The following is a 27,466-nucleotide window of genomic DNA, read 5'->3' on the forward strand; positions in this document are numbered from 1 at the left end:
GGCCGGGTCGGGGGCGCCGTTGTGCGCATGCGCGCCCGCTCGTCATCAGCACGCGCCGGCTGCGCCGCGACACCATGGAGGGTGAGGGGACAGGGGAGAGAGGGATGGGGGAGAGAGGAGAGCGCTGGATGAGCGTGAGGGATGAGGGGAGAGCGGCGGATGGGGGTGAGGGATGAAGGGAGAGCTGTGGAGGGTGAGGGATGAAGGGTGACGTGGTGGAGGGTGAGGGATAGAAGGCGAGGTATGGTGTGTGAAGGACGAAGGGAGAGCGGTGGAGAGTGAGGGGATGAGGGGAAAGCAGTGGAGGGCGAGGGATGGAGGGTGGGCGGTGCAAGGTGAGGGATGCGGGGGAGTGCAGGGAGGGCGGTGCAGGGTGAGGGCGCAGGGAGGGCGATGGAGGATGAGGGCGATGGAGGATGAGGGCGCAGGGAGGGCGATGGAGGGTGAGGGATGCAGGGAGGGCGATGGAGGGTGAGGGGTGCAGGGAGGGCGATGCAGGATGAGGGCGCAGGGAGGGCGGTGCAGGGTGAGGGCGCAGGGAGGGCGGTGCAGGATGAGGGCGGTGCAGGATGAGGGGTGCAGGATGAGGGCGGTGCGGGGCAGGACGGCGCTGACCCCGCTCCGCCGTGCCTTGCAGGACAGCTGTACCGCCGGCTGCAGCCCGAGGAGACCGGGGAGCTGCGGCTGCAGGTACCGCCCCTGGGGCCGCGGAACGCCCGCCGGGGGCACCTGGCCATTCCCCCTCCTGCACGGCCTTTTAACCCCGTTGGGCACCGACGGGCCGGGGCGGGCCGGTTCCCGGGTTCCCCGTGTATCCCTCTCGGAACTCGCTGTTTCAAACCAAATGCAGAGCACGGGCTTTTCCTCCAAAACGCGAGTCCCACGGCGGGCCGGGGTGTGCCCGCAGCGCCTTCTGCGTGGAACATCTCCCTTCACTGGCTCTGACGGGAAGATCTCCCCTTCCCACCGGGATTTCGCCGACTTGATGAAACCCCCGGTCAGCAGCAAGCTCTAACTTAATTAACACATGCCATTTTAAAGCATCCTTCCACTTGTCTTTAGCCCCAGGGCTCAGAGAAAGCCAAGGCCTTTGTACACACCTTCCTGAAGCGCAGCATGCCCAAAATGAAAGATGAAGCCATCCAGGACATGCTGACTAGGAAAGCTGTCGTTCTGGAGCATTATCACAAAAAAAAGACCAAGCAAAAGAGGAAGAAGACAAAAGGTTTTACTGCCAAGGAGAGGCGAGAGCTGCGTCTGTTTGAAATTGAACCTGAGGAGCAAAGGTAGGGCTTTAAATGTCTTCTTTGTGTAGTAATACATCAAAAGTGTGTAAAAGCAGCAGCATGTTGATGTGGATAGGAACCCTGCAGTGTGTAAAGTCAGCCTGAAACACTACTTGTGTCATTTCAGCATGAAAAGAGTTCTCTTGTGTGCACAGGTGAAAGATTCATTTCTGTTGAGCTCATTTTGTGTACCTCAGTATGACAAGAAATCAAACCCAGACACAATCCCCTCTGGTTTCAGTTTGTAAAGTTGGACTGTCTGTGACCAAAGAGTCAAAATTCTGCATAAGGTTCCTTGAATTTATCATGCTGAATGAAGACCCTGCTTTGCTAACAGAGATAAAAGAGTGGGGAAAAAAGGAGAGATCTCTTCAGTCTTAACCTGATGCTCTAAAAGACATCACAGTTTTGGGTTGGAAGAGAAGAGCATGCTTTGTGCTTGCTTTATAAAGTAAAGCAGCTGTTTGGAGTGGGGCACCTTGCAGGGCAGCTGAAGGCTGTGTAACTTAAGAATGTCAACTCTGAAAATACAGACTGCTTCAGTGATTAACCAATGGACTTTCTTATACCTAAATTTTGTGTAATACTTTGAATTTATCTTTTTTTTTACTGCAGATATGCCATCTTCCTCCCACTCCACGAGCTCTGGAAACAGTACATCAGAGACCTGTGCCATGGACTCAAACCCGATGCGTACGTTGGCATATTTTAAATTTAATCAGAGTTTTGTACACTAGATACTTCCAGTTTTATTGAGTTTCTGCTTGAAACACTGTGGCTAACTGATAAGCATATTGTCACAGAATCACACAATTATTGTGATTATGATAGTCATGGTCAGGTTTTGTAAATCTGACAGTTCATTTGATTTTTTTCCTTCTTCTTTGATCCCGTTCTCTTCTTCAAGGCAACCCCATATGATTCAGGGCAAGCTGCTCAAAGCTGATCTCCATGGAGCCATTGTTACAGGTATTTTGTTTGTTTGCTTGTAGAACATCATACATCATCTGAAATTCAGGAGATGATCCTGCAGTTCAGGTGCTTATTTTTAAATTCCTTCCAGTATCATTAACTATAGAATCACATAGTTGAGATCATATTTCTTTCATTAAAAATTCTAATTACTTCACAACTACTCTTGAAAATCATGTTGTTGGTTGCAAAGGTTAACTGCAGATTTTACCAGTGACTACTGTAACTACATTATTTCAGAATATTTAAATGTTTATGTTTGAAAATGTTTAAAATCATGAGGCAACAGGAGAAGAACAAGTAAAGGGCATCTGATATTTACTAATACTTCCTTCTGTTCTTTCAGTTACAAAATCAAAGTGCCCCTCTTATGTTGGGATAACAGGAATCATTCTACAGGAATTTAAACACGTCTTCAAAATTATCACTAAAGAGGACAAGTTAAAAGGTATACAAGGCATTCTTTTTCTGTTCTTTTCATGACAGGAATCATAAAAAATTCTTGAGCACACTCTTCATTTTGTGCCTCTGAGTGCATTGGTTTATATCAGTGCTTTTGGCTTTTTGCATAGAGTGGCAGAAGTCACCACCCAACAGCCCAATAGCTTGTCCAAAACACATCTTGTAAGAGATGAGCAGTTTTTAAAAAGTGCAACACTGCTCCTGCACAAGGACTGACTTTGGTAATTCCAGTTAAACATGGAGGCTTGGGTTATTTTTCTTCTCTTGAGAAAGTACAAAAACCTTGAAATGTGTCAAGGCTCAGATCTCCAGGTGAATAAGATCCCCTGGTGTGCCAGGATATTTCCATTGCAGGGACTTGCATTAGCACACTTTGTTCAGTTTGTGTCCTTTTGCACTTCAGTTGTTCCCAAACTCAACAACGTGTTCAGCCTGGAGCTTGACGGGTTCATTTCCTACATCTACGGCAGCAAGTTCCTGCTCAGAGCAAGTGAGAGATCTGCAAAGAAATTCAAGTTGAAAGGAACTATTGACCTGTGAGCTCATGGAAACTCAGAAGCATTCATAGAAACATGTTTTCCTGCAGCTCAAAGGGCAGGCTTTCTGGCAGATGGAAGAAGCAACAGCCATCTGAAATATTTATAAAGCATTTCTTCTTACTGAAGAATGAGCAGTATCTGCTGTATTTAAGCAGTCTCACAGACTGTTGAAATTGGTTGTGTCCATTTTTTTTAATTTGTATATAATACTCTATCTTGTATTAAAGCTGTATGATTAACTACCTGACTTCTGTTTCAGTTTATAGTTGTAAATTTGTACACTGATAATTATATTTTGTAACTCTGTAATAAATGCTTTCTGTATAAATTGGGCTTTAGCTGCCTGTTAGCTGCTTGCAGTGAGACTGCAGGTGCTGACAAATGCTGTTTATAATCATTATTCCTGGGCTAGCATCAGCATCTTGGCCTGCTGCAGGCACATGCAAATAAATTGTTTCAGTGGCAGGTTTTACCTGAGTAAGCCCCTGGCTGGGGCTGATATTCTTACAGGTGGGTACAGTGTTTATGTATAACTGTAACCATGCAGGCCTGCAGGCTGGCTGCTGCCCAGGGCTCACAGCAGCCTGCTGCTCTCAGGCTAGGTCAGGTATCTGTATCTGTGTCAATAGCACACAGTGTCATGGCACAGGGCAGGGACACAGCACAGCCCAGAACAGAATCACTTGAAGCTAGAAATTCACAGGTGGAAGTGACCTCCATTCAATCTTGTATTTCAATTACCCACAGAATTGCTTTATGAATATTTAACCTGTCACAGAGCTATTGTGCTTAGTCTGTTCTCAGCCCCTTTTTTATTTTTTACTGTACACTTCATTTTTGATTTTCCAGGTTACAATCCCTCATTGACTGGACAGGTCTGACGTGTTTGGGAGGTGGAAGTGACCCCTGAATTTAGATTGCTTAACATTTTTCTGTTATAAAAGTGCTTCTGTGGTGGCTTTAAGTGTAATTTTCAGGAGCTTTTCATCAATTTCACTATCAAATGAAAGACTTGTACCTAGGAATTTTTTTCTGTCACCATTCAAGCATTTGTAGATAACCAGGGTAATTTCTTTAAAGAGAGCACAGCTGTTCCTGACACAATCACACCCCAAAGCTGAGTAGCTGGGTTGGGAGGGCAGTCAGAGCTTTTACCTGCTCTGGGGGGCACACAGGGCAGCAGAGAGCCAGAGCTCATCACCACCTCCAGCCCCAGGGCTACAAACACTTCCCTGCCCCCCAGAGCTCCCACTTCCCTTCCTGAGCTGTTGCTGGGACAGGTCACAGGAGAGCTGCACCTCCCTGGCACCTCAGACACAAACCATCTTCACCATCCCTGAATGGATGAACTCATTGTGGGCAATCCTGGTGTTCAAGAACAGATCCTTTGGAATCAGCACATAGAAGCAGTTGATATAGAAATAAAATTCTTTGTTGCAATTCCATGAAGTATTGCCCTTGAGATGGGGAAAACAGTGTTCTTGCCAGGGACAGATATTATGGAGAAATAGTAATTTCACACCAATGAGAACTTTTATCTGTGAAGTAAGAACAGTATGTGTTAAAGCTGTTAGACATAAGTTATTTTCTACCTTCCACCCATTACTCCTTTCAATGTTCTCTAAAATGAAAACTCTCGGTTTCCTATAAGAGGTCAGAAGGAAAAACAAACAAAACTGCAGAAGCCATAAATCATAACAGAAAATTTCCTTTCATGACAATGACCTAGTTCTAATTTTCCTCACAGCCTTCAGTGTAACATCTAATTAAGACATCTGTTAATGCCTATAATATTAAATTAATAGGGGGAAGCTAATAGAACTTTATTGGCATAGTCCAGTTAATTAACATTAAGGGCCTTTAATGGAAGGCTGAAAGAGACATTAATGGGGATGCCATACAAATTGGAATTAGGCACAATCATGTCTCATTGTGCTGTGAAGGACAGAACATGTTTTACCATATGGACACAGATGAACACGATACAACTTCCCATAGCTACTGGCACTTGCATTTTTTAAACTATTTCAACAAGCACAAAAACAAACACTGCCTGGCAGTGCCTTGGTAAGAGCAAGGCACAGTGATATCTACAGTGAAGAGTGCCCAGGAGATGGCAAAGGCTCCCCAGAGTAATGCCAGGCTAGTGGCACAGAGAGGTGACAAATGCAGAACAACAAGAGCTGAACAGCCCAGGCATTCAGGATCCTTTCCTGCAGCTGCTGAATCAGCTCAGAGGCCTTTTTGCAAAGCCTCCAGGAGTTCCAAAAGCCATGGCTCCCTGCAGCTGAACCACCCAGAGCTGGAGCCCTGCCCACCCCCAGCAAATCAACCAAGTCCCACCTGGCACGGGCTCTGTGCTCACTTTTCCTAAAGCACATTAAACTCCCCAGTGCTGGTCGAGGAACTTCCTCAGAAGCTGGGAGAGGTGACAGTGACAGCCCACCAGCCCTCCCCTGCCCATTCACGGCCATTCCCTGTCTCTTCATTAGCTGAGACAGTAAATACCCAATGGATTTAATATTGGGAAATTGGAGAACTAATCACAGCTGTCTCTAATATGCTTCATCCTTCCCATGTTCAACTCTGGATTGCACTCAGCAGAGACTTCTTTGTCATGATTTTTACACCTAAACTCTCACTAACCAGGGAATGAACAGCAGTCAGCAATGTCTCACTACCTTACACACATTTCTGCTCCCCTATTACTGTGTATGCATATTTATAAATAATATTAACTAAAGCAATTAAAGCAATTAAGTTACTGAATTTTGAACATTTAAGCAAGAATAGAAAAACAAAAAATCCCATAATTTCTGTTTGAAACCTCAGAATAATTCACTGTAGGATATGTTTGAAATTGAAGCCAATTCACATCCAAGAAAACACATGGAAAATTCTTTTTGAGAGAGATTTCATCTAAAAAATCAGTTAGCAATACAGTGGAAACCCCAAAAAACCATCTATGACTGACAAACTCATATTAAATCACAGAAATAACAGCAGCAAGTAGCTGGTGTTAACTCTATGTATTAAATTCATCCAGTGTTTTAGAGAAGTGTAAGAGAGAGCACAGAATTCTGATCCAGACCATGCTTTCAGAAAACAGCAGCAGTATTTTCTCAAAACCAGCATGGCCCTGATTTTGTCTGAACAGAGCAATCCCTCAGCCCCTTACCAGAACAGTTCCATGTGCCCATTCCCATAACAAATGCTCACCTTCCTTCCTGCTGTTAGACAGCCCAAAATCTGATCAAGCCTGTCATGCTGCACCATTCACCAGCCCATGGTCCCACATACCAAAATCAATCATACAGCAACAGTGATTCCATGGAATTTCCCAGAGGTTTCACCTGCCCTTGTCTCATGCTCCCCATCCTTAATTCTGTCACTCCTGTGGTAACTCCAGCTCTAAGTCCCCACAGTGTGGGATGAAAATGAATGATTTTGGTAAGGCAGAAATCTCCCTCAGTGTACTGGTTTAATTAAATCAATGAGCAAACATGAAAAATAGAGGATCTCTGAAGCAGAGATCTGCTGCTGAGAGGAGCAGTTCCATCTGGCAAACACGAACCTCCTGGGCTGCAGAGCAAACAGCACCTGACACTACCTGCAGCTGGGTTTGACTCCTACCTCTGCAGGCTCTGCCTGCTGCATAGGGATTATGGAAAACTACAGAGAACTCAACATTTAATACTGAATTAAGAGCTCTCCCTGTGAACAGAGCACTCTGCTGCTTTCTACTGTTAGTCAGATAAGGTACAGTACATTATAACCATTGAGAAGAGAAAAAAAAATTAGTATACAGTTAGCTAAAATAACATAACTGATAGGAAAAGGCACAGTCTAAACTTTACAATCTAGCCTGCCCTGCTCCCCAGCCTATTTTTAGGCTATTCCTTTCTTTCATTCTGCTAAGAACTATTCCCATATTGCCAGACCATACTGATTTAAAACATATTATTTTCATTTACTTTCAGGCACTGCCCAATCTTCTAATAACCATTCCCTTCTACAGGCATCTGAACAGCTCCTACTCTCATGGCACATCTACATTTTACTGAGGAACTAATCTTAAAAGGTACAAAAATATATCATAACATAGTTAGAACATTATTTATAATATTCAAATCAAAAGACTTCGGCTTTACATCAAAATGTTTAAATCAATAACCCAAACTGAAAATAAATACTTAAGGGCTTATATGATTTTTAAGAGCAAAAGCCATCAAGCCTAAAGCGTCAAGCAGGACTGCACTCACTTTTCTGTGGGTCAGGGTTTCCCAGCTGAGCCTTGTGGCTCCAGGGCCCCAGGTTTATAGCAGAATGTGCAGGGAAATGTCCTTGTTTTGTGTCTGTGTGTCCAGCTGCCATCACTGGCCTCTGGCTGCAAGCTCCTTGGACATTCTCTGGTGTACACACAGTGCAGCCCCAAAATAGGCTCCACTTTATAGCACCATTACTCTGGGAGGGAGGGAAGAAAAGGATTATGCACTTCTTGTAAATGTTAAAATAATTCCATAAATCTGAATAAAATTAATTTTTTTCTTGGTGAAATTGTCTGCAACACTCTGCCATGCATATTCTTCCTCTACAGGATTATTTCAAAATTATGGACTCAGAAATGTTCAGCTGGATAGTTCTTGGGTGGCTGAGGTGCTCGCTGAAGAATTTAAATGATGTAATAGCTATTGAACACCCCATTATATGGCTGCCTAATTAATGTGAATGATAGTTATGTCTTACTCACAGAAGATTATTTTACACGGAGGAAAATCTACTCACTGCCACAGTAGCCATTTCAATAGTTTTTATAGGAGCAGTTGCATTATGGCTTCAGTGAGTAAAAGGTAAGTAGCCGTCCTAAATAATGAAGATTGAAGGTTTAATAGTCCCGATAAAGAATCCTGCAGGTTTTTTATTTCAAAAATTAGAGTTTGATTGCAAGCGTATGATAATGAGAGGGAGAAGAGCACTGGCATGTGGAATCCTTTTGGCTCCTTGGGAACTTCCATTTCTTCTGTGCAGAAATGCAGAAGAATAAGGACAGCAAAACAGCAAATAAGCTGTTCTTTACTTTCCCTACCAGCACGTCCAAGCTCCAAGGCTCCCTGTGGGAGCACTTCTGTGGATAAGGACAGGCTGGGCTGTGCTGGGAAGGCTGGCACTGCTGGCACAGCTGCACACAGCTCATCACCTACAAATAACCTCAGATAATGTGGAGAGCCCAGCTTAGACCCATCTGAATGATGATATGCAGACATAAGCCAGCCCTGCAAACTTGTCTCAGAATTGCAGACTATTACAGCAACTCTTTTTTGTGAGGCAATAGTCAAGGGACTTGGTATTTCTGTTACGAGCCCCTATCTCCAAGGTTATATATCAGAGATTATAACAGCTATAAAACTTCAAATGAGATTTAAAACTTGGCATGAGCAGCCTCGCTTGGGATCTAATATTTTTTAAGTAAATCTTTACAGGAAAAGCTAAAAGTTTACTTGTTCCACTTGTTATTTTAGGTCTCCATTGGTACATCATTCTCAATTGAGACTCTAACACTCTCCCCACTGCAGAACCCAAGTAATTTCTATTCACAACTTGCATTTTCAGAATGGTAATTCAAAGATAGGACAATTGATTTCACATTTGTTTTTCCAAACAGCAAACTTGCAGGAAGGGTTTTAAAAGAACTTCTGTTCCAAGGCAGCCACTTTTTTTTTTTTTTTTCTTAAGCAATAAAGCAGCACATGTGTTTTAGCAAGTAAAAAGTGGCAACAACATTAACCTGAATTATGGTAACAATGACTACAAAACAAGCTGGCTGGGGATTTGCACATACAATCTCCAGATGTCTGCAAAAGATCTGATTTATCAAACACACTCTGGGTAGGATTTGTACTCCCTAATAAAAGAGGTCTGTAGTAAAAGGTGAGCAGATCCCTTTGAATAATCCACAGGATATGGAGAAAGACACAGACTCTAGAAATTAGAGCTTGGTTTCACAAATGGAACGGGATAAAAGTGAAGGTGAAAAATGGAGAGGGGGGAAAAAAGATTGCAGGAACTGGAGGCAGCCTCAAGAGAAAACCTCAGGTAGGGCCAAGGGGAAGTGCAATGTGCCCCAGCCTCAGGGACAGGTTAGAAACACTAAATACCAGCTATGGATGTTGCAATTGTATTTTACCAGCACAACCTGTGGCCATTTAAAATGCTTCCCTCAGTGTGGGGCTTTAAAGGCATCACAGTGAAGAGTAAAGGCTGGTTTCACCTCTAGTTTTGATCCACAGCCTTGCTGCTGAGGCTGTGAGGTGAGCCCTGGCTAGTGCTTACTCGAGGAATGATTTTTGTGCTATGATTCCCTGCCGTGCAGGAATGCACTCTTTCCAAGCAGGTCTCCACACAACTCTCCCCACAGATCAATGCTGCATGCAAGTAACTTATCACTCATGGCAGTGATCTTAGAGTGGCACCAGCACGGAGCCATTACATTTATATTCCCTCACCTTCTGTCACAGTTCAGCCATGAAGTAGTTTGGACTGAAAACTAGTGCTTAATACAAAGAATTTCGGGTCCTTTTATCCTAGGCTTACTATCCAGGGGAATAAAACAACATGCTTGCATCTGTACACTGAATAAACCAAGTTAAACACATGGTCCATAGTGTTAATTTTGTGTTTACAGAGCAGTGCCTCCTGTTTGCAATGACTTGCAAACCATAGCTTTAGGACAGCACCTCAACAAGAAAATTGCCTTTTGTTCTGATTCATTGTGTTGGGTGCTGTTCTAAAGCAGCAAAGTTGGGGCAATTCTTTAGGATAATTTAGAAAACCTGAGGTTTACCCAGAAAATGATAACACCTCCTGGTTTTGAACAATGACTTACTTCTGATTAAACCAAAATGAGTTGCTAAGGTGAACAGATTGAGTAATCAAGCTCAATTAAGCATGCGCAATATGCACTGTAACAACATTCACTGTTTGGTGAAGTCATAAAACAGCTTTATTTTCTTTTGACTTCTGGCAGTCTGTCTCCAAGAGCCATTCACTCCTGCTTCTACCCAGCTCGCATTTCCACGAGGATGCATCAGGAATTTGAGCTGCTTTGCCAAAGATGTCGTTGCAGAGGGGAACAAAGAAATGCAGGAGAGCAGCACCTACAGAGGCACCAGGCTACCCTGGGAGAGCCCACGCTGGGCAAACTGCTTCCACCTGGGGCTAAACATCTAAGGAATTATTCAAAAAGCAGTTTTTTCACAGCAGAATGGTTTGTGCCTTCAGCTTCTATTCGTAGCTTGGCTCTAGGGCACAGGTATTTTAATTTATTATTATTATTGCTGCTGCAGGGTTTGTTGTTGCTTTCGTAGAAGCTAACAAAAATGATACAGAAATATCACCTCTGTATCCAGAACAACTCACTTTGCTTTGGTACCAGAAGATGGAGCCACATGCTCACAGTTTTAAAGTGGCTTTTTTTTCCCTCTTGCGCCAGAAAACCCACCCAGGAAGCAGACAGTGCCTAGAAACTGCTCCCTTACCTTACATGAACTCGCTGCTTTAGTGTGTCTGTGCGCACAGCGAATCTGGTGCCTGCCTTACCCCGTGTCAGCTGCCTCGCTCAGATGTTTCCATAACAACTCCATTTTCCTTGCTGCAAATACATTGTCTGAATTGCCTACCATGTCAAAATGAAATCGGGAAACAGAACCAAACTAAGCCAGGCATTTCCAGCAGCTAAAATATCACACTCCTCATTTCCTCAGTGGAAGGATATACTCTTAAAGGGAGTCATAAATATCCCAGAACCATCAACACAAGATTCCTGCCTCCTCATTTAAAAGACCAAATAAAGGCAGATATAATTTTTATTCTGTGTCCTAAAGCTTAGCTGTATGTGTTCAGATGGGAGAACAGGCTAGGGCTGTGCTCTGCTGCAGTCAGAGTGAGGCAGGTATTTGTATTTCACATGGCCAAGGTGTGCCTTGGGCCAACAAACCCCTGGTTCTGCTTCAAAACCAACTTCCAAAAAAAAACCTAAAAAAAACCCAACAACAACAACAAAAAAGAAAAATAAAACCCCCAAAAAACCAACCAAAAAAAAAAAAAACCAAAAAAAACCAAACACAAAACCCCAAAGAAAGAAACAAACAAAAAAACCCCAAACCCACTAAAAACCAGCCATGGTAGGGCATCTCTCACTGTCTGTTTGGGGTTTTTTTGCAGTAGGTTTTGAAGCAGAACCAGCCCTGCCCAGCATCCAGGCTGCAGCACTGCAGACCCCCTCAGCTCCACGCTGGGCTGGACAGGGGGACAGGGCTGCAGCAGGGACAGCCACTCTGCCACACCCTGCCCTAGCCAGGGCTGGGCTGGCCCCACTGTTGCCAGCCAGCTCCAGCAGGCACATTAAGATGAAAGGGGCCTTTGTAAAATGACACACATCTGATGGGAAGAGAAACCCTTCAGTAAAGGCATTAAAGTCCATTAGGGCTTTCCTTTGTTGGCTGCTTGCTCTGGGTCAGCTGTGTGAGCAGCCAGTCCTAGAGAGTCAGATCAAAGCAAGATAATGGCATTCCTAATAATGCCAGCAGAGATCTTTCAGGTAAAAATGTTTCTTGTTCAAGAACACTGTCAGATTCTTTTATGTCCTTTTCTGACCTGGCAATGTCCCTGGTTAGTACAGAACTGTTGAAAATACACAGGTTTAATTATTCTTTTAGCTGCTCTTTCAGACTGTTCCCAGGCAGCAGAAGCAGGCAATAGTTTACTCTCATCCATTTTCTCAGCACAATGCTGCAGCCTCTTTATAACAAATCCTCTACCACAACATTTAACACCTCTCTAATGTCACATTAAAAATGAAGTCAGCAAAGCATTCTATCAAAGCGTTCACAAAAAACAACCCTCAACATTATTTTTTTACAAAATCTAAGTACAGGAGAAAGCACACAGCCTCCTTAACCCCAAATGCAGCAGTAGATACTCACATTGCTCCCTTGGGGAACCACCATGTGACAGGGAAAACCAGAAGGATGTGCTCAACACAGAGTGGGGCCCACAGTGGGACAGACTGACAAGTGTCATCCAACCTCTATCCTGAGCTTGTAGATACCATGAGAAGGCTCCAGCACCTGGAACAACCAGAGTAATAGTTACTATTAATTCTCAGCTTTTATTTAAAAATTTTTACTTGCAAGATTGTCACCATTCAATTAAAGGCAACCCAATGAACAAATCTGAGGAAAATGTATCTTTTTTTCTCCTTTTTCTCCCACGTTTATTTCAGTGCTGTGGCCAAAAGCCCAATTACAGCTTTGGCTGCCAGGACTTCTGAGCAGTGACTCCATCACTCCGTGTATGATTTTTGGTTAAACATTTAAAAACTTGGATTGCTTTCTCTGCCTGTAACATGTGTGCAGAAAAACCCACACCACCAGAGGTGTCCAAAAAGGAGACAGAGGAGTCCTGTAACTTGATCTGAATAAAAGGGAAGGCCACGGGGCTCTTCCCATAGGGTCTCTCAGACTGCTGGGGGATGCAGCCTGCTCTTTATCTGAAGTTCCTGGCCACATCACCCTCTTCCTCTCCCAGCTGGCTGATGTCTCTGAAGGTACAGACTCCCTGAATCCTCTAGTCCATGCCCCCTGTAATACACACCCCCCTTTATTTTTTTCTTTTATAACAAAACACTATTCCTAGCTGTATTAAGCCTTTGTTCTTTTTCTGTAAGTTCAGGAGGAATTTAACATGGCCTTGGATGAGCAGCAGTCTGTGTCAACAGTAACAGTTTCTAGAAGGGATGGTTTCTTCCCTCCCTCCCTCCCTATCTGAGTCCCTGGCCCTATCTACAAGCAGATTCTCATGCTCTGTTTGTAAGAACACATTCATCTTATCCTTTTCCCATGTAAACAACACTCAGAGTCCTTGGGGCTAGGAAAGCACTCTGCAGAGGTGCCAGGGAGCCCAGGCATTCCTCTACAGAAACTGGAAGGACTTTCACACTCTTCCCATGCACAGTCAGGGTTCCTGGCAGAGCAGGGACCCTGGCACAGCTGCAGCAGTTTTCCCAGGGAAACTGCAGGACTGGGAAACATCTCAGCCACAGCCAGGGCAGCCTGAGATCAGCTGTGGGCAGCACCACCAAAAGTGGATAAACCATGAACCTCCCAGGCTTAATCCCTGTCAGACTGCAGAGCCCACAAAGACACACAGGCACGCCCTGTTCAGTGAGCTGTGTGATCCCAAACCCAGCACTGCTCTCTGCTCTGAGAGCTGTGGCAATCCCAGACACAAGGACAGCATCCCTCTGAAGCTGCCTGGAATGGTACAAGCTGAGGAAATCTCCAGGAAGAACAGAAAAGGCCACAATGACTGACTCCTGAGTCTGCAAGATGGATGAGGAATTGAATTCCTTTGTAAGGGACCAAACATATCACTTAACAAAAACAAGGCATCCTACAATGAACCTCTCTTTCCCATATTTATTCCTCTCTAAACACAGCAGTGCACAGATTATAGGAAATGGTTTTACATTTAACTTCAACCCCAAGTGGTAAAGAAACGGATTGTATCTCACAATGTAAATTTGCATCTACCATCATTTAATGGATGTTTTATACATGCTATGTACTACTGTGTTTTTATGGAAAGGCAAAAAAATTACTTGGGAATTTGTTTTTAATTAAGCAATAAGGCTCAATGGGGTACTGCTATCATGCAATAAAACCACTCCTGGGGTGTTGTGAGGCATTTGGTCCAGATGAGTGCTTCAAATCACCCCCAGATTGTGATTAGATGATTACTCCCTGGAGTTAATATTAGATGGCTCTCTCTAGAGTTGTCTTATTGCTATTATAAAAAGTCTTCAACATGGGGAAACTAAGTAGCTTTTGTGCTTGAAGAAGATGAAGTTTGCAGTTTCGACTGTTGAGTGGCTGTGAGAGCTGTGAGGGTCCCATAGATCACTTCACCTCTTTAGCATGCCTGAAAGATCATCCCGGGGCATTTCTCTGACCCAAACAGTTTTACAATTACATGGCTTTCTTTTTTTTTTCCTAGAGGATGGAAGGATATAAACAGCAAACAACTCCAAAATGAAGCAATCCCAAGACAAGGCGCTGAGGAATTCGATTCACAGATATGTATTACCAGCTTTATCTTTTTGCTGGGAATAATGAATCCTAATCGCTATTATGCTAATTGTATTAATGAAGGCTAATGCATGCAGCAGCACAAGAGATTCTCCCAAGTTGGGTCCATGAGGAGGTGCATGGCCTGAGGCGTTTGTGAGGGCTCCCAAGCTAATGAAATCAAACAACCCAAATGGTACAGAGCCAGCCTGCAGTGCCTTCCCCCAGTTGCTCTTCAGGGGTGAGGTTACAGATGAAATATGGCATTCTGGGAACAGATAAAACAAAAGCAAAAGCAAAAACAGAATAAATTAAAAAAGAAAAAAAGAAAAAGAAAAGAAAAGAAAAGCATCCTGCATTTCAGTACATCAGTAAGAGAGAAATCTCTGGAAAATATTAACTCTTCCAAAATTCTCCCAAAAAGGCAGAATGGTACCACCTGGACATTGACAATTTTTGCAGAGCTTGAGCTGAAGTACAGAGCAGAATTCTCAGCTCCTCCTGCAGATGTCCCCCAACAGCAACCACAAACCTCCTATTACATCACATCCCTCTGGTTTCTCAACCAGACACCAATTTTTACACTTCACAAATTAAGGTGCTCCTTCATACATCCTCTGTGTCATCTCATACATCCTGCACCGCCCAGGCAGCAACACCATCTCCAAAAGCCAATAAACCTCTTCTACCTCAGAAGAAATCCCCAATTCCTCATTCAGGTCAGCACCTCTGCACTTAAAGACCCAGCATGTCAACGGATGGGGATCTCCGCCAAGCTCAGGTTTGCTCTCTTGGTTTCCAGGATGTCAGCAGAACACTTTGGAAAAAAAACCACACCACATGGCTGTGTTCCCTTACATTTGAAGATAACAAAAGGAAACAAAGATTCCCCTTTTTGTTCCCTTTCACAGAGCTCTCTGCACATGCACTCAATGCATGAACCTTCCCCAGGCAATGGCAGCAGATGCCTTCCTGCACAAAAGACACTGATGTGGGGCAAGGTCCCTTACAAAGAGAAGGTTTTTCCTTTCTGAGCAATGCACACATTCAGCCTGGGTAGCAGTTACAAAGCAAAGAGACCAAAGCGTGTTCTTCACATAAATAGAAGCTATATCCATAGGCAAAGCAGGGCTCAGGAATGACACTCTTTTATTTGTCTTTGACTAATCAGTCATTTACATCATTTTGCATTAACCAGTGATTATCACACTCTGTTCCCCATGCTTTTTTCCCTATTTCAATATTTGAAATGGCTAATCTACCTCAGTTTAGTCTTTGAAACACTTGCTCACCAGTTATTTGTTCACCATGATTTATCTTGTGCAATAAAAGCACACTGAATATGAGATCACTGTTCAGACAGGATAGCAGCAGTAAGAAAAGGGTTCACAAGAACGTGCCCAGAATGGTTCCTTCTGGAAGGAAGGCTGAGCTCAGAAGGGGCAGCATTCTCTCACAGCATGCTAAAATATGCATTCAGGAACTTTTCTGGACACACCTTTTTTTTTCCTACATTAATTTCATACATTTTGTTCTAATATTACATCCCTCTCTGCACTGAGCACCTGCACCTTCTCACAGGCCTGACATTTTATATTCTCTTACCTCAGCTTTTCCTCACCTTCACCTTTTGTGTTTCAGCTCCAGCCTGTTCCCACTACTGGGGAACACTACTCAGAACAGGGCTGCAGCATGTCAGGGCTTCTGCTCGTTCATCAGTGTGTGCTCACCCATCCTGCTCCCCTGGAGAGCTCAGACTTCTGAGCTTTCCCTCTTGTGAGTCCCTGCACTGGGCAGTTCTTGGGTGCAGCCTGGAGACTCGTCATGACCAACCCACTGGATCCACTGAGAAATTACTGATCGGTATTGGTTATTCAAGACTGAAGTTCCAACTCTACAGCACTGTACTCATGGAGCAGGGCTGAGGTCTGAGCAGGGAAGGGTGCAGCAAACACCAAGACAAACTTGTAACTTTAGAATCTGCAAATGTGGGAGGTTTTGTTGTCCTTGCACACAAGAGCTTTTGTAAGGGTCACAGATTGGTGACACGGCCCTGTGGTGAGGCACGTGGGCTGTGAGTCAGGAGCTCTGGGGATGTTCCTCAGCTCCGGGTGATTCACTGAGCCAGAGCCCGCTGCTGCTGAGGACAAGAGCAAATAACCCACTGCTCTGTGCCAGTGACCAAGCACCCTGTGACCAAATGAACCTCCCCAAGAGTGGAACTCCCTGTGAGAAGGCTACAAACCCTCACAGTTATTAGAATTTATGCTGCACTTCAAGATCCTGAGGATGAAGTGCTGCACACACACAAAGCACTGCAGTGCCTCTTTAAAACAAAAGCACGTTGATTGAGCATTGCTTTTTGCAAAGGGCAGAGGAGCAAGCAGAGGTTGCTTTCAGGAATACTTTCATCACTTGGACAACCACTTTGCAGCCACCTCCCAGGGCCACTCAAGAAGGGGGTAATCTCCTGCACCAGGGCTGAGAGATGCCCTAAGGCACGAGCAGCCTCTGACACAGGTTTGCTGGGCAGCAGCCTCAAGGCACGTGGACCAGTGAGAATTTGGAAACTGGCACTCTGCTCCAGCCTGTACTGACAGAGCTGAGCATGGATGTGACCTCTGCACTGTCACACTTGGAACAACTCCTTTCTAAAGCAGGCAGAGGAAGCTGGTAGGGCTTCAGAGACACAAATCAACCACGGCAAGTCACACATTCCTGAAGAGGCTGATTGGCTGAATCCCCCAGGAGCAAGAGCAGGCAAACATTCATCCCCCACACCCCACACTGCCACTCAGGACAGAGGTCACTCATCCCTACAGGTCACCTGGATGATGAACACAAGTTGTCTTATTCCTTCATTAGGTCACAGTATGCCAAGCTCAGTTCAGTAAAATCTCCATTGCTAAAAGCTGTCTTGTCCACTGATTAAGTGCCCCATGTAGTCAATTAGTTAAAACCACTGTCTATCCTATGATCACAGTGGGTTCCTAACATCCCAAACTGAATCTAAATATTGAGTTTTATTCAAAAGAATTTTATCAAATGCCTGAGTTGTTTTTTCTTCTTTTCCAAACATGCACTAAACATACACAGAGCTGAGAATTTAACAGATGTTTTTGTTACTATTATAATCTAATCTTTTCCTGCAGGCTGTTGTAGTAATTTTGCCACTAGAAGATAATAAAAAAACATTTTCTCCCCTGCAGAGCTTACCTTTGGCTGACTCAGCTGAGCAGCTGCAGTTTCCTTTACTTGCTTTGAAATTATTGCATCCCAATTGGGCAAGATATTTCTGCTACTGAGAAACAAGTGGCTTTGGAGAAAATGCCAGAGGCAATCAGATAAAGTCTCTTCACCTTGCTCTAGTTGCATTCAAAGCTGATAAATTGGGCTGCAGCTTTTTCAAGTGGTCCCACAAATGTTTGGGTTTACAGCCAGGAAAAACAGAGCTCCTGAGCCTGCCTATCAAACAACTCTTAAGATTACTGGTGGAACTCCCAGTTTGTGTCTCAGTAAGGAATTCAAGCAAGTGGGTAAGAGCTTCCAAAACAAACAAACAAAATACCAGCAGCAAGTCAGCTCTCAATTGCAGCTGCTTAATACTGACTGTAACACAGAGTGTATCTCGGGGCTTCCCTTGCCTCGTGCAGCACTTGCCTGAGCACACCTCCACTTCTGACTGAAGAGGAACAAAAAAACCCTTCAAATCCCAGGTGGTTTGGCCAACCCAATGCTGTGTTTGGCTGATGTGTTGTCCAGGTGAACATACTGAGAAACAACAAGAAAAATAAAGTATTACATCTCAGTAATAAAGAACTATGATTAGCATAACATGAGAGCAAATTTAGAATAATTTTAATGTATAGGAGGAAGAAAAACAGTTTCAGAGTAATAATCTGTGGCTGGTTAGATCTGAATTAGTCTGACAGCTAAGACAAACTCTGGCATATTTAGTTTAATGCTTTGTCTATTTATAGTTTACAGATATTTACAGTTAGATCTTGTTAAAAAAAAAAAACCCAGTATTCTGTAGAGAATGAATTTCTAAGCTGGGCAGATCTCCCCAGAGTTAGCAAACTACTCCCAAGGCAGCCAGGACATAGCTGGCACTCCAGCTCAACACAAACCAGCTCCCAGGTGTGAGAAGCAGTCTGCAAAGGCAGACCACGCTCCTTGCACCCACAGACCACTCAGTCCCACAGAAAAGGAAGGAGGACTGGAAAGACCCCCACTAAAGCCCTGATACATATATAAATCACTATATATAGTGATAACCTGGATCAGTTCAACCCAGCAGCCTCCCCTCTGTGCTGAGCTTTCTCCCAGCTTTTCAGGGGTTTGTCAGTGGGCTGATGGCCCTCTCTGCAATCCTCCCTCTGCTACGCACTGAACTTAGTCTGTGTCCTCATTTGTCTGACACAAACACAAAGTGTAAAGGAATAAGGTCTTGAGGAAACTCCCATGATTGCCAAGCATTTTAGCTCTAAAGTGCACCATGAGCTTCCCAGCCCACATTATTATTACCAAAGAAAATGAAAACCTGGGAAAAAAAAATATTTCTTATACCTTGACAGGTCCATCACTTCCCATTAAAAATAGAAAAGCTATTACAGAAAGTGAGCAAGCACCTGAATTATAGATCAGCCCAGGCCTGGGGTTGTGTGACTGCACATGGCAAGGGACAGAGCTCGGCTCCCCTGCAGCACCTTCAGCAGGGCTGAGGGGCACTCACAGCCTCTGCCCACAACACCACCACCCTCCTGGCACTGTCATACGGGGGATGAGTGGGTGGGAGAGGGAAATGCAAAAGATTTCCCTGCAACGTCAATTCCGGTGTTAATAGATTGTTCTCTACATAGATATGTGTAACTGTAACCACAAAAGTGGTTAGAAGCTGTGATCCAAAGCTTGGGAGGAGGTCTGGTTTCTGTTTTGGACCAGTGTCATGTGTGGTTCTATTTATATCCCTCTTCTTAACTGTAAAACACTGGGGTACTTTATCCCTGAAACAATCCTTACACAATGTCATCCATGTGTACCCTTCTGCTCGATGGAATATACTGTGATTAGGGGGGATGAAACCTGAAACTTAAAACCGCCAGCAAACTAAATACACTGAGTGAGGCTTGTGGGGCCAAGCAGAGAGTGTGCAGGGGGCTGCTGGATGTCAGCAGGGCACACGCAGCTATGGACACACGCAGCTCCGGGCACACACAGTCCTCCGGGGACACGCAGACGTGGGACACACACAGCCATGGGGCACACACAGCCATGGGGCACACAGACGTGGGGCACACACAGCCGTGGGGCACACAGCCGTGGGACACACAGACATGGGGCACACACAGACATGGGGCACACACAGCCATGGGGCACACAGACATGGGACACACAGCCGTGGGGCACACACACACACACACACACACACACACAGCCGTGGGGCACACACAGCCGTGGGGCACACACACACACACACACACAGCGGTGGGGCACACACAGCCATGGGGCACACACAGCCATGGGGCACACACACACACACACACACACACACACACAGCCGTGGGGCACACACACAGCCGTGGGACACAGGCAGTCCCACTCACGGCACCCGCGGGGCGCTCGCAGCCCGGCCGGCCCGGGTTGCCCATTGGCGGCGCTGGCGGTGGGCGGGGAGCGGCAGCGGCCCGGCCCAGCAGCGGAGCCGAGCCCGGCGCGGCCCGCGGGAGCGCTGCCGGGGCCGGCCGGCAGGTACGGGGCGAGAGGGGCTTCGCTTCGGTTCGGTTCGGTTCGGGGTAGAGGGGAGAGCCGGGGGGTTTCCGCTGCCGGGCCGGAGCGGGGGACAGAGCGGCAGGGTGGGGGGGCGTGCGCGCCGCCGGGCTCGGCCCGGGGTCCCGCGGTGTGCGCTGCTCATCCCGCGGTGTGCGCTGCTCATCCCGCGGTGCGCGCTGCCCGCCCGGGGTGTGCGCTGCCCGCCCGGGATCTCACGGTTTTGTGCCGCTCATTCCGGGGTCCCCCGGTGTGCGCTGCCCGTCCCGGGTCCCCTGCCGCGTGTGCGGAGCCTGCGGCCCGAGAGCCGCTCCGGTGTTGGGTTTTTAAGGGAGGGCGTGCTGGGGGTTTTAGAGGCACTCTTTAAGTTACCAACTTTGTACCCAAAGCCCGGATGCTGCTCGCGCTGCGGAGCTGTAAGCGGGACCCCGCTTGGGCCGTGCGCCTGTTCCAGAGGGGCACTGAGCTCCCGGGCGCTGGGAGGGACAGGGAGGGACAATTGTCGCGTCCCTCGGTGGTTCCCCTCGGCAGCCGGCCCGTGTGTGTCGCTGGTCACGAGTGCAGAGAGCGGCGGAGCGGGAGGTGCGGCCGCAGTGCCCCGGGATGAGTGCGGGACAGGGAGCGGGGGGACGGACGGGGTAAGCCTCTGCCTTGAGGTTCATGGGTTCCCCCCTTCCTCCCTCCCTTCCTTCCCTTCGTCTCCTGCTTGGGCGCCTCTGAGCCCGGCTGGCACTTGCGAGAGCCACAGGCGAGCTCGGGCTGCCAGCAGCTGGGCTCGGCAGCATCAGTCTGAGCTCCTACAGCCGGCCGGCCCCTTGCTCTGGCCCTGTGCTGAGCAGCAGCGGCGAGAAGCTTGGCAGCTCAGTCTGTCCCTGTCCCACTGGGACTGTGACATTCTTAAAGGGCCGATGTGACAGCCAGTCCCAAAATGTACATGTGCTGAATTGGGTTCCTCCTAAGCATGGCAGGAAGGGGGTTACCAGAGCCTGCCCTGCCTGCTCCAGCACTTACAGCATGCCGGGAAAGAGGGAGAAGCAAGCTGAAATGCCTTCAGGCAGGAAAAGGAGAGGAACTTTGTTCTTCTTCCTCTAAATGCCTGCTCGCTGTCCTTGGTAAGCAAGAACGTATGCCAGCCCTAACTCCAGGAGAGGTTTCTGAGAGCATAGCAGAAAGAGGGAGTCAGGGAAAGCTGCAGAGAGATGAGGCTCGGGGCATTTTCTGCTGGCAGCCCTCAGCAGTCAGATCTGGGTGTCATGGACCATCCCACGTGTGGTATGCATGAGGTGTGCAGTGGATACCAGGGCTGTCAGTTCTGCCTGATGGCAGGAGCAGAGGGATCAGGTAGAACAGCTCTCTGCATCGGTACACCTAAGCCTTAGGTACATACAGACTTGAAAAACATACCCCAGACTTGCTGACCCGTGAGCTGAAGTTGAAATGCTGTGCCTGGCAGGCACCAACATGGCTGTTTATAATCACAAGTGAACAAGCCCTCATTGTTAAGTGTTGTGGCGTGCTTACTTCTGGAGGGGAGTGCCAAGCTGTGTTTTTTTTCCTTTGAACATCAGTCATATTAACTGTATAGTACTTGATCACATGCAGAACCAGCAGATCTTGATGAAAAAAACAACCCCAGAATTCGCCATGCCAGAAACTTTTATGAAAAGCAGCATGCCAGAAAAGCACATTTTACCACCCTAATTTCAGCTGGGTGAGCTGCTGCTGCTGCATGTGGTACATAGGCTTATGTAGCACTTGCTAATAAGTACTGTGACCATGCTGACCTGACACAGCAAACTTAAGCAAACAGGAAAAAAACCATTTACCAAAATGAATAAACTAGATTAGACTTCATACCCTCACTTTGTTCCAAAGGGAGAGGCTCTCATCTCCCAGGAAAGGAGACCGTAGTAACACTCAGCAGCTATCTTTATTTACCAGACTCACAAAGGGCTTGCATTCCAAAGCCAAACTGTGGATTATTTGCAGTGAGTCACAGTATTAACATGAAATTGGGTTTTATGTGGGCAGTCAAGCCAAGCACTGTGTGGAACTCAGGGCAGGATGGAGCTGGCTTGTGGTGGGATGTGATTAGTCAGCCCCCCAGATCCCCAGATGGTTGTTTCTCCCCCGCACCTGAACAGGGATAACACAGAGGGATAGAGTGAGTTGTCCAAGCCTAATGGTAGGCACTCTTAAGTCCCACTCCTACATTTATTTATTTTTTTTTTTTTAACTTTTTATTATGCCTATGTGCTGTTCTCTAGTCACTTATGCCCGAGGGAGGAGACACATGGGAGGAAAACATTCTGCTTTTGCATCCCACAAAAACTCCTTCAAGAAATACCCTGGGCTAGAGCAGCCAACAATTTTAGTCACAGCAGAAGATTTTCCCACGACAGAGTTGGCTTTTCTTAGGTTAACTCGTGGTATTTTAACTACGTAGCAAACCAGAGGGTGGATGAGTAAGGCCATACCTGCAGGTAGAAGTCTGATGTGTAATGAGAGCTCACCTTCAGTGTTTTTCACACTACAGGATTGTGTCCAGCCCTTCTCCTTTTGCTCCATGCAGTAAGTCCAAGAGCTTTCTGTGCAGGGGCCCAGGTCAGTGCAGCAGCTAAAGCTTTCACAGCAGCAGAGCTTACACTCCTCTTTGAAAAGGAGCTCAGGTTTCCTGGCTCTGCAGGCAAGGTCTTTATACCTGACAAAATATTTTCGTTTCCACTGGAATCTGGTGTGCAGAGATCCCTGGAAACAGAGTTATGTCAAGTACCATAAGTTCTTGAGAGGTTGGGCCATGCTTCTAAACTACATAAAAGAGGTAGGCTAAGAGCTCCATAGCCCAGAAGCATGAGGGAAGGAAACTGGTGGGACTGCTTTGGCTTTTATGTCATTTGGTGTTGCCGGTGCCCAAAGTTATTGCCAGTAAATTCTTGCATTCACAGAATGCAAGTATATTCTTTGCACACCAAGGATCCCAAGCTGTAATTTGAGTTTTTCCTTTATTGTTTGTGTGCTCATCTTGTTCTTTCACACAGAAACTCCTCGGCCAGGGATTTGAGGAGAGACGACATCCCAGGATAGGTGGGAGTCTGGGTAACCCTACTTAGGGAGTTTGGTGCACAGTTGTGGACAACAGTTTGCCCTGCCTGTTTGCTCTTCAGCCTCATTTGTGCATTTAAGAGGGAGAGGGTAAAAACAAATGTGGTACTGATTGCAGCAGGACATCTCCTCTGCCTGCACAGATCCACTCAGGCTGATGGAGCCACGCTGGCAATGGAGGCTCTCCCTCTCTGATGACAAGGAGCAGATCCTTGGCCCAGCTGCTGCACGTCTGTGCCATGGCAGGTTGGCTGGGGAGTGCTTTCAGCCCCTGCTGCTGGAGGCAGCCCCTGGATCCCCCTCTGGCTGCAGCCTGGCCAGAGCACTCAGTAAATGTGAAGTGCCCACCCACATGAGGGGATGTGCCCAACAGAGCCCAGCTCCATCCAGTGCCCTCCAGGGCTCTGAGGATTCCCATCCTTCCCTCCAGCTCCAGGGGGACCTGACCAAGGCAGCTCTCCAGGAGCACTGACCAGTCAGTGCCCCTCAGAGAAAGCTGTTCCTGCAGGCTGGGTCACTCCATTTAGGTCTGCCATGGCTAAACCTTGTGCCTTTTCAGCCTGGAGAAGGAAGCTCTGGGAACTCAGAGGAGTTGCCCAGTCTGTCTGCAGATGGGTCAGCTGAGAGGAGCATGGTGTGCAGCAGCCTTCTGCGGCAGCTCTGTGGTTTCCCTTCCAGCACAGCAAAGGGGTGATTGGGGGTGAGGGGCAAGGGTAGAATGTCACACACACAGAGGACAGGTATTTTGCCATCCTTCTCATCCCTTCAGCCTCCTTGGCAGCAGGGACTCTGGGCAAGGAGCACAGGGATACCAGTGCAGAGCAGCTCTGCATGAGTGCTCCCATCACCCATCAGCAGCAGCCAGGCTAACAACACAAGGCCCTGTGATGTGCCTTGTGATGGCTGAGCTACCTCTGTGCAGGAGGAAATTACTCACATTCCCATGGCCAGCTGGCCCTGGGCAGCACCCTCCAGCCTGCAAGGGGCAAGGAGGAAATCGACTGCCAGGGAGCACCTCCCTTACTGCAGACTGCCAAGAGCAAGCAGCTGCTTTCGCTTCAGGGTTGCCCTTACCTGGGCTTCCTGTTGGAACGAAAGCACAGCACAATGGCAAACCCCCAGACTGTGTGAGAAGGAGGGTGCAGAGGTGTGGGAGAGATGAGTGTGCTCCCTTCCACTTCTCCTTCAGCAGAGCTCACTGTTTTCAGAATGATGTGTCCTGAATTTGGAAGCACTGTCAGTCCTGGGATAACAGAGGAAAGGCTTAGCTTGTGTGGCTTTATTCACATTATGGGGGCTTTTAAAATTTCTTTTATTTACCCTTTTTGTTATGCATGGAAGACCAGCAGGAACAAGTGATAGCATAGAGTTTGCTTTTGTTCCTGCCTCAGCTCTGGGCCAGAATGGAGCTGTGGGGGTGTGTGTCAGTAAGCAATCCTTGAGAAAGCAGGTGTGCAGTCAGAAGCAGGAGCCTTGCTCTCAAGACCCTTTTGTGCAGATCTATGGATCTGCATCAAATCAGGTTCAGACCAAGCAGCTTTCTTTTCTAAGGGCACACAGGGAGACTGGTGAAAAGCACAACCAGGAACACCTGGCTCTGCCTTCAAGGGCTTCCATTGCTGCAAAATGAACCATCCCAGTCCAGCCTGGGCTGTTGCAAAATGGGGTCAGAAAGTTTGAAGGTTTTGTTTAGAAAGGTAACAAACCCAAGTGAGGAGTGCTCTTGAGATCACCTGTAGCCTCAGACTGCACCAGGAGCATCTCCCCTGTGCATCCACTGGCTGCTCACCCTCACCTGGTGCAATGTCTGCAGTTTCACCACTTCCCTCTTTGTTTCCTCTCTTCAGAGGGAGCTGGCCATGGTGGACCATCTTGCAAACACGGAGATCAACAGCCAGCGCATCGCTGCTGTGGAGAACTGCTTTGGGGCTTCTGGGCAGCCCTTGGCCTTGCCGGGCAGGGTGCTGCTGGGAGAAGGGATTTTGACCAAAGAATGCCGCAAGAAGCCAAAGCCTCGCATCTTTTTCCTTTTCAACGACATCCTCGTCTACGGCAGCATCATCATCAACAAAAGGAAGTACAACTCCCAGCACATCATCCCCCTTGAAGATGTCACTTTGGAGACGCTGCCGGACACCTTGCAGATGAAGAACCGCTGGATGATCAAAACCTCCAAGAAGTCCTTTGTGGTGTCCGCAGCCTCCCTGACGGAGAGGAAGGAGTGGATCAGCCACCTGGAGGAGTGCATCAAGCACCTGCTGACCAAGACGGGCCGGCAGCCCTGCAGGGAGCCCGCGGCTCCCTGGATCCCAGACAAGGCCACGGACATCTGCATGCGCTGCACGCAGACCAAGTTCTCCACGCTCACCCGCAGGCACCACTGCCGCAAGTGCGGCTTTGTCGTGTGCGCCGACTGCTCCAGGCAGAGGTTCCTGATGCCCCGGCTGTCCCCCAAGCCCCTGAGGGTCTGCAACCTGTGCTACAGGCAGCTGCTGGCAGAGAAGAATAAGGAGGCGGAGGCGGATCGGAGGCAGACGGAGCCCATCCCCTCTGCCATGCAGGGCTACGAGCCCTCCAGCGGCGATGACAGCGACAAGTCTGACGATGAGAGAGCTGAGCAGTGGCCAGCAGACACAGAGTTTTATACCTCACAGGTATCCTGGTCATCTTTCCACAGCTGACCTCCCTGGGAGCTGCTGGTGTTTAGACACTGGGAAGCCACCCTCTGGCCTCCATTGCGTGTCCTTCTCGATGTTTTCTCTGAAGGCCATGCCTGGGAAGGTGGGTCTTGGCCCCTGTGTGGTGTCAGAGCTGAGACAAGGTTTCCCCCCTGAGAACGTCTCATATAGTGTGAGCACAGAGAGAACAGCTCCGTGAAGAGCATTGAGGACTGGGGCAGCGCCCTGTGAATCAGTCTTGGCCAAATGAGCTCACCTTCAGTGCCTTATTCTTCCTCTCTGCTAAAACATCTCTTGTTTGAAATGTTTTGAGTTTGGCTCTTGGGAGGAAAAGGAGCATGAAATCCCAGAGTTGGACACATTGGCCTGCTCACAGTTTGTTCCTCACAGCAAGGGCCATTCTGGATGTCACTTTCCACAAGCATTCTGAGATTCTCTCTGCAAGCTTGCCAGCCTGAGGGAATAGCTGCTCATCCCTGCATGGTACAGCCAGCACTGGATTCCCTGTCTTCTCAAGGTTGGAAACACTAAGAGAATGGCACTTGGAATGCAGGGAGCTTGTGTGAGGCTCAGTGTGAGCAAAGCACTGGAGCATCCAGCTCTCTCACATGGAAAGAGGCCATGCCAGTGGTACCAGGCCAGGAGGAGGAGGGAGGGGAAAGGGACAGGGAAAATGACACTGAGCAGTGAAATACGGAGGGAGAGAGGTACTGCATTCACTCAACTAGTGCAGAGGCAGATCTCAAACACAGGCAGTTATACCTGTTACTAGAAACTTGAAAATCTCAAGCCTATCAGGTAAAAGGACAGCCCAGGGAAGACTTGTTAAAAGTCTGTAAAAGTCCAGGGAAAAGCCCCAAATTAAGATGCTGTGAAGTACAGCACTTCATCTTCCCCTTCCCTCCTGGGCTGCTGCCCAAGGCATCAGATTCTCACTTGTGGGCTCACCTCCTGCCTTATCAGTCTCACGAGTCCAAAGTTAAGGTCCTTTATGTACTTCAAGGATGGGAGCCAAAGACTTTACAGTTTACTTGAGTACGTAGTTCAAATTCAGTTAGAAATAAACTGTGTTTATTCAAGTACTCTATCATAATGTAGCGTGGGAGTAAATATAGAGGAAATCAGACAACAGCAATTGTTTTGCAGCAGACATTTCTACAAACTCCATTATTAGTGTATTTTTGTATTGTGTATTTTGTGGTCTGGAAAAGCAACATGGCTGGGAATACACTGCCAATGTTGTGAAATGTTTCCTTACCATGACCTGTTACAAGCAATGCATTGCTTGAGAGGTGGCCATGTGTTTTTTTAAATTTCAGTTCAAGATAATTATTCTTACACTCTTTTATAAACTGCTACTGTTCCAGTGAATTTGTATCACTTGACTATGTGTGAATAAAGATACTGCCAACAGGAAGGAGCCAGGAAAACAGGACAATAAAGCATGTTATTATTGAACAAGGGTCTTAACAGGAGCTGGGATCCAGGCCTGGCCAGTCCAGCACAAGTGGTGACTGCTCAGCTGTGGGGAGACT

The 27,466-nt window shown here is 47.0% G+C and overlaps 2 protein-coding genes and 2 long non-coding RNA genes across 9 annotated transcripts; 3 read left to right on the forward strand and 1 right to left on the reverse strand.

Moving 5' to 3' along the window:
- The first annotated feature begins 12 nt into the window (after positions 1-12).
- Positions 13-3,506, forward strand: POP4 (POP4 homolog, ribonuclease P/MRP subunit). Of its 2 annotated transcripts, none has more exons than XM_064386542.1 (7): positions 13-81; positions 638-690; positions 1,063-1,286; positions 1,902-1,979; positions 2,194-2,255; positions 2,605-2,706; positions 3,124-3,506. In XM_064386542.1, the coding sequence occupies exons 1-7, from the start codon at positions 75-77 to the stop codon at positions 3,258-3,260; spliced, it is 663 nt and encodes a 220-aa protein (XP_064242612.1). In that variant the 5' UTR covers positions 13-74; the 3' UTR covers positions 3,261-3,506. The 2 variants fall into 2 exon arrangements, with proteins under 2 accessions (XP_064242612.1, XP_064242613.1); XM_064386543.1 differs by lacking the exon at positions 13-81 and adding an exon at positions 95-165.
- LOC135279294 (uncharacterized) lies at positions 1,625-18,951 on the reverse strand. 5 transcript variants are annotated; one of them, XR_010346589.1, is made up of 5 exons: positions 17,599-18,951; positions 12,241-12,384; positions 10,795-10,931; positions 7,522-7,723; positions 1,625-4,797 (listed from the first exon to the last, which is right to left on the reverse strand). It is a non-coding gene; the product is annotated as an uncharacterized LOC135279294 (long non-coding RNA). The 5 variants fall into 5 exon arrangements; XR_010346588.1 differs by having other exon boundaries at positions 10,795-10,907; positions 17,599-18,946; XR_010346590.1 differs by lacking the exon at positions 10,795-10,931 and having other exon boundaries at positions 1,625-3,219; positions 17,599-18,570.
- Positions 6,822-8,073, forward strand: LOC135279296 (uncharacterized). The gene is made up of 3 exons (XR_010346594.1): positions 6,822-7,018; positions 7,278-7,340; positions 7,857-8,073. It is a non-coding gene; the product is annotated as an uncharacterized LOC135279296 (long non-coding RNA).
- Positions 18,952-20,064: 1,113 nt separating the features above from the next.
- LOC135279299 (pleckstrin homology domain-containing family F member 1-like) lies at positions 20,065-27,361 on the forward strand. Its single transcript, XM_064386571.1, has 2 exons — positions 20,065-20,133; positions 25,101-27,361. The coding sequence occupies exon 2, from the start codon at positions 25,113-25,115 to the stop codon at positions 25,932-25,934; it is 822 nt and encodes a 273-aa protein (XP_064242641.1). The 5' UTR covers positions 20,065-20,133; positions 25,101-25,112; the 3' UTR covers positions 25,935-27,361.
- The last annotated feature ends 105 nt before the right edge of the window (positions 27,362-27,466 follow it).

This window comes from Passer domesticus, chromosome 12 (assembly GCF_036417665.1).
Source record: "Passer domesticus isolate bPasDom1 chromosome 12, bPasDom1.hap1, whole genome shotgun sequence".
Lineage (NCBI taxonomy): Eukaryota > Metazoa > Chordata > Aves > Passeriformes > Passeridae > Passer > Passer domesticus.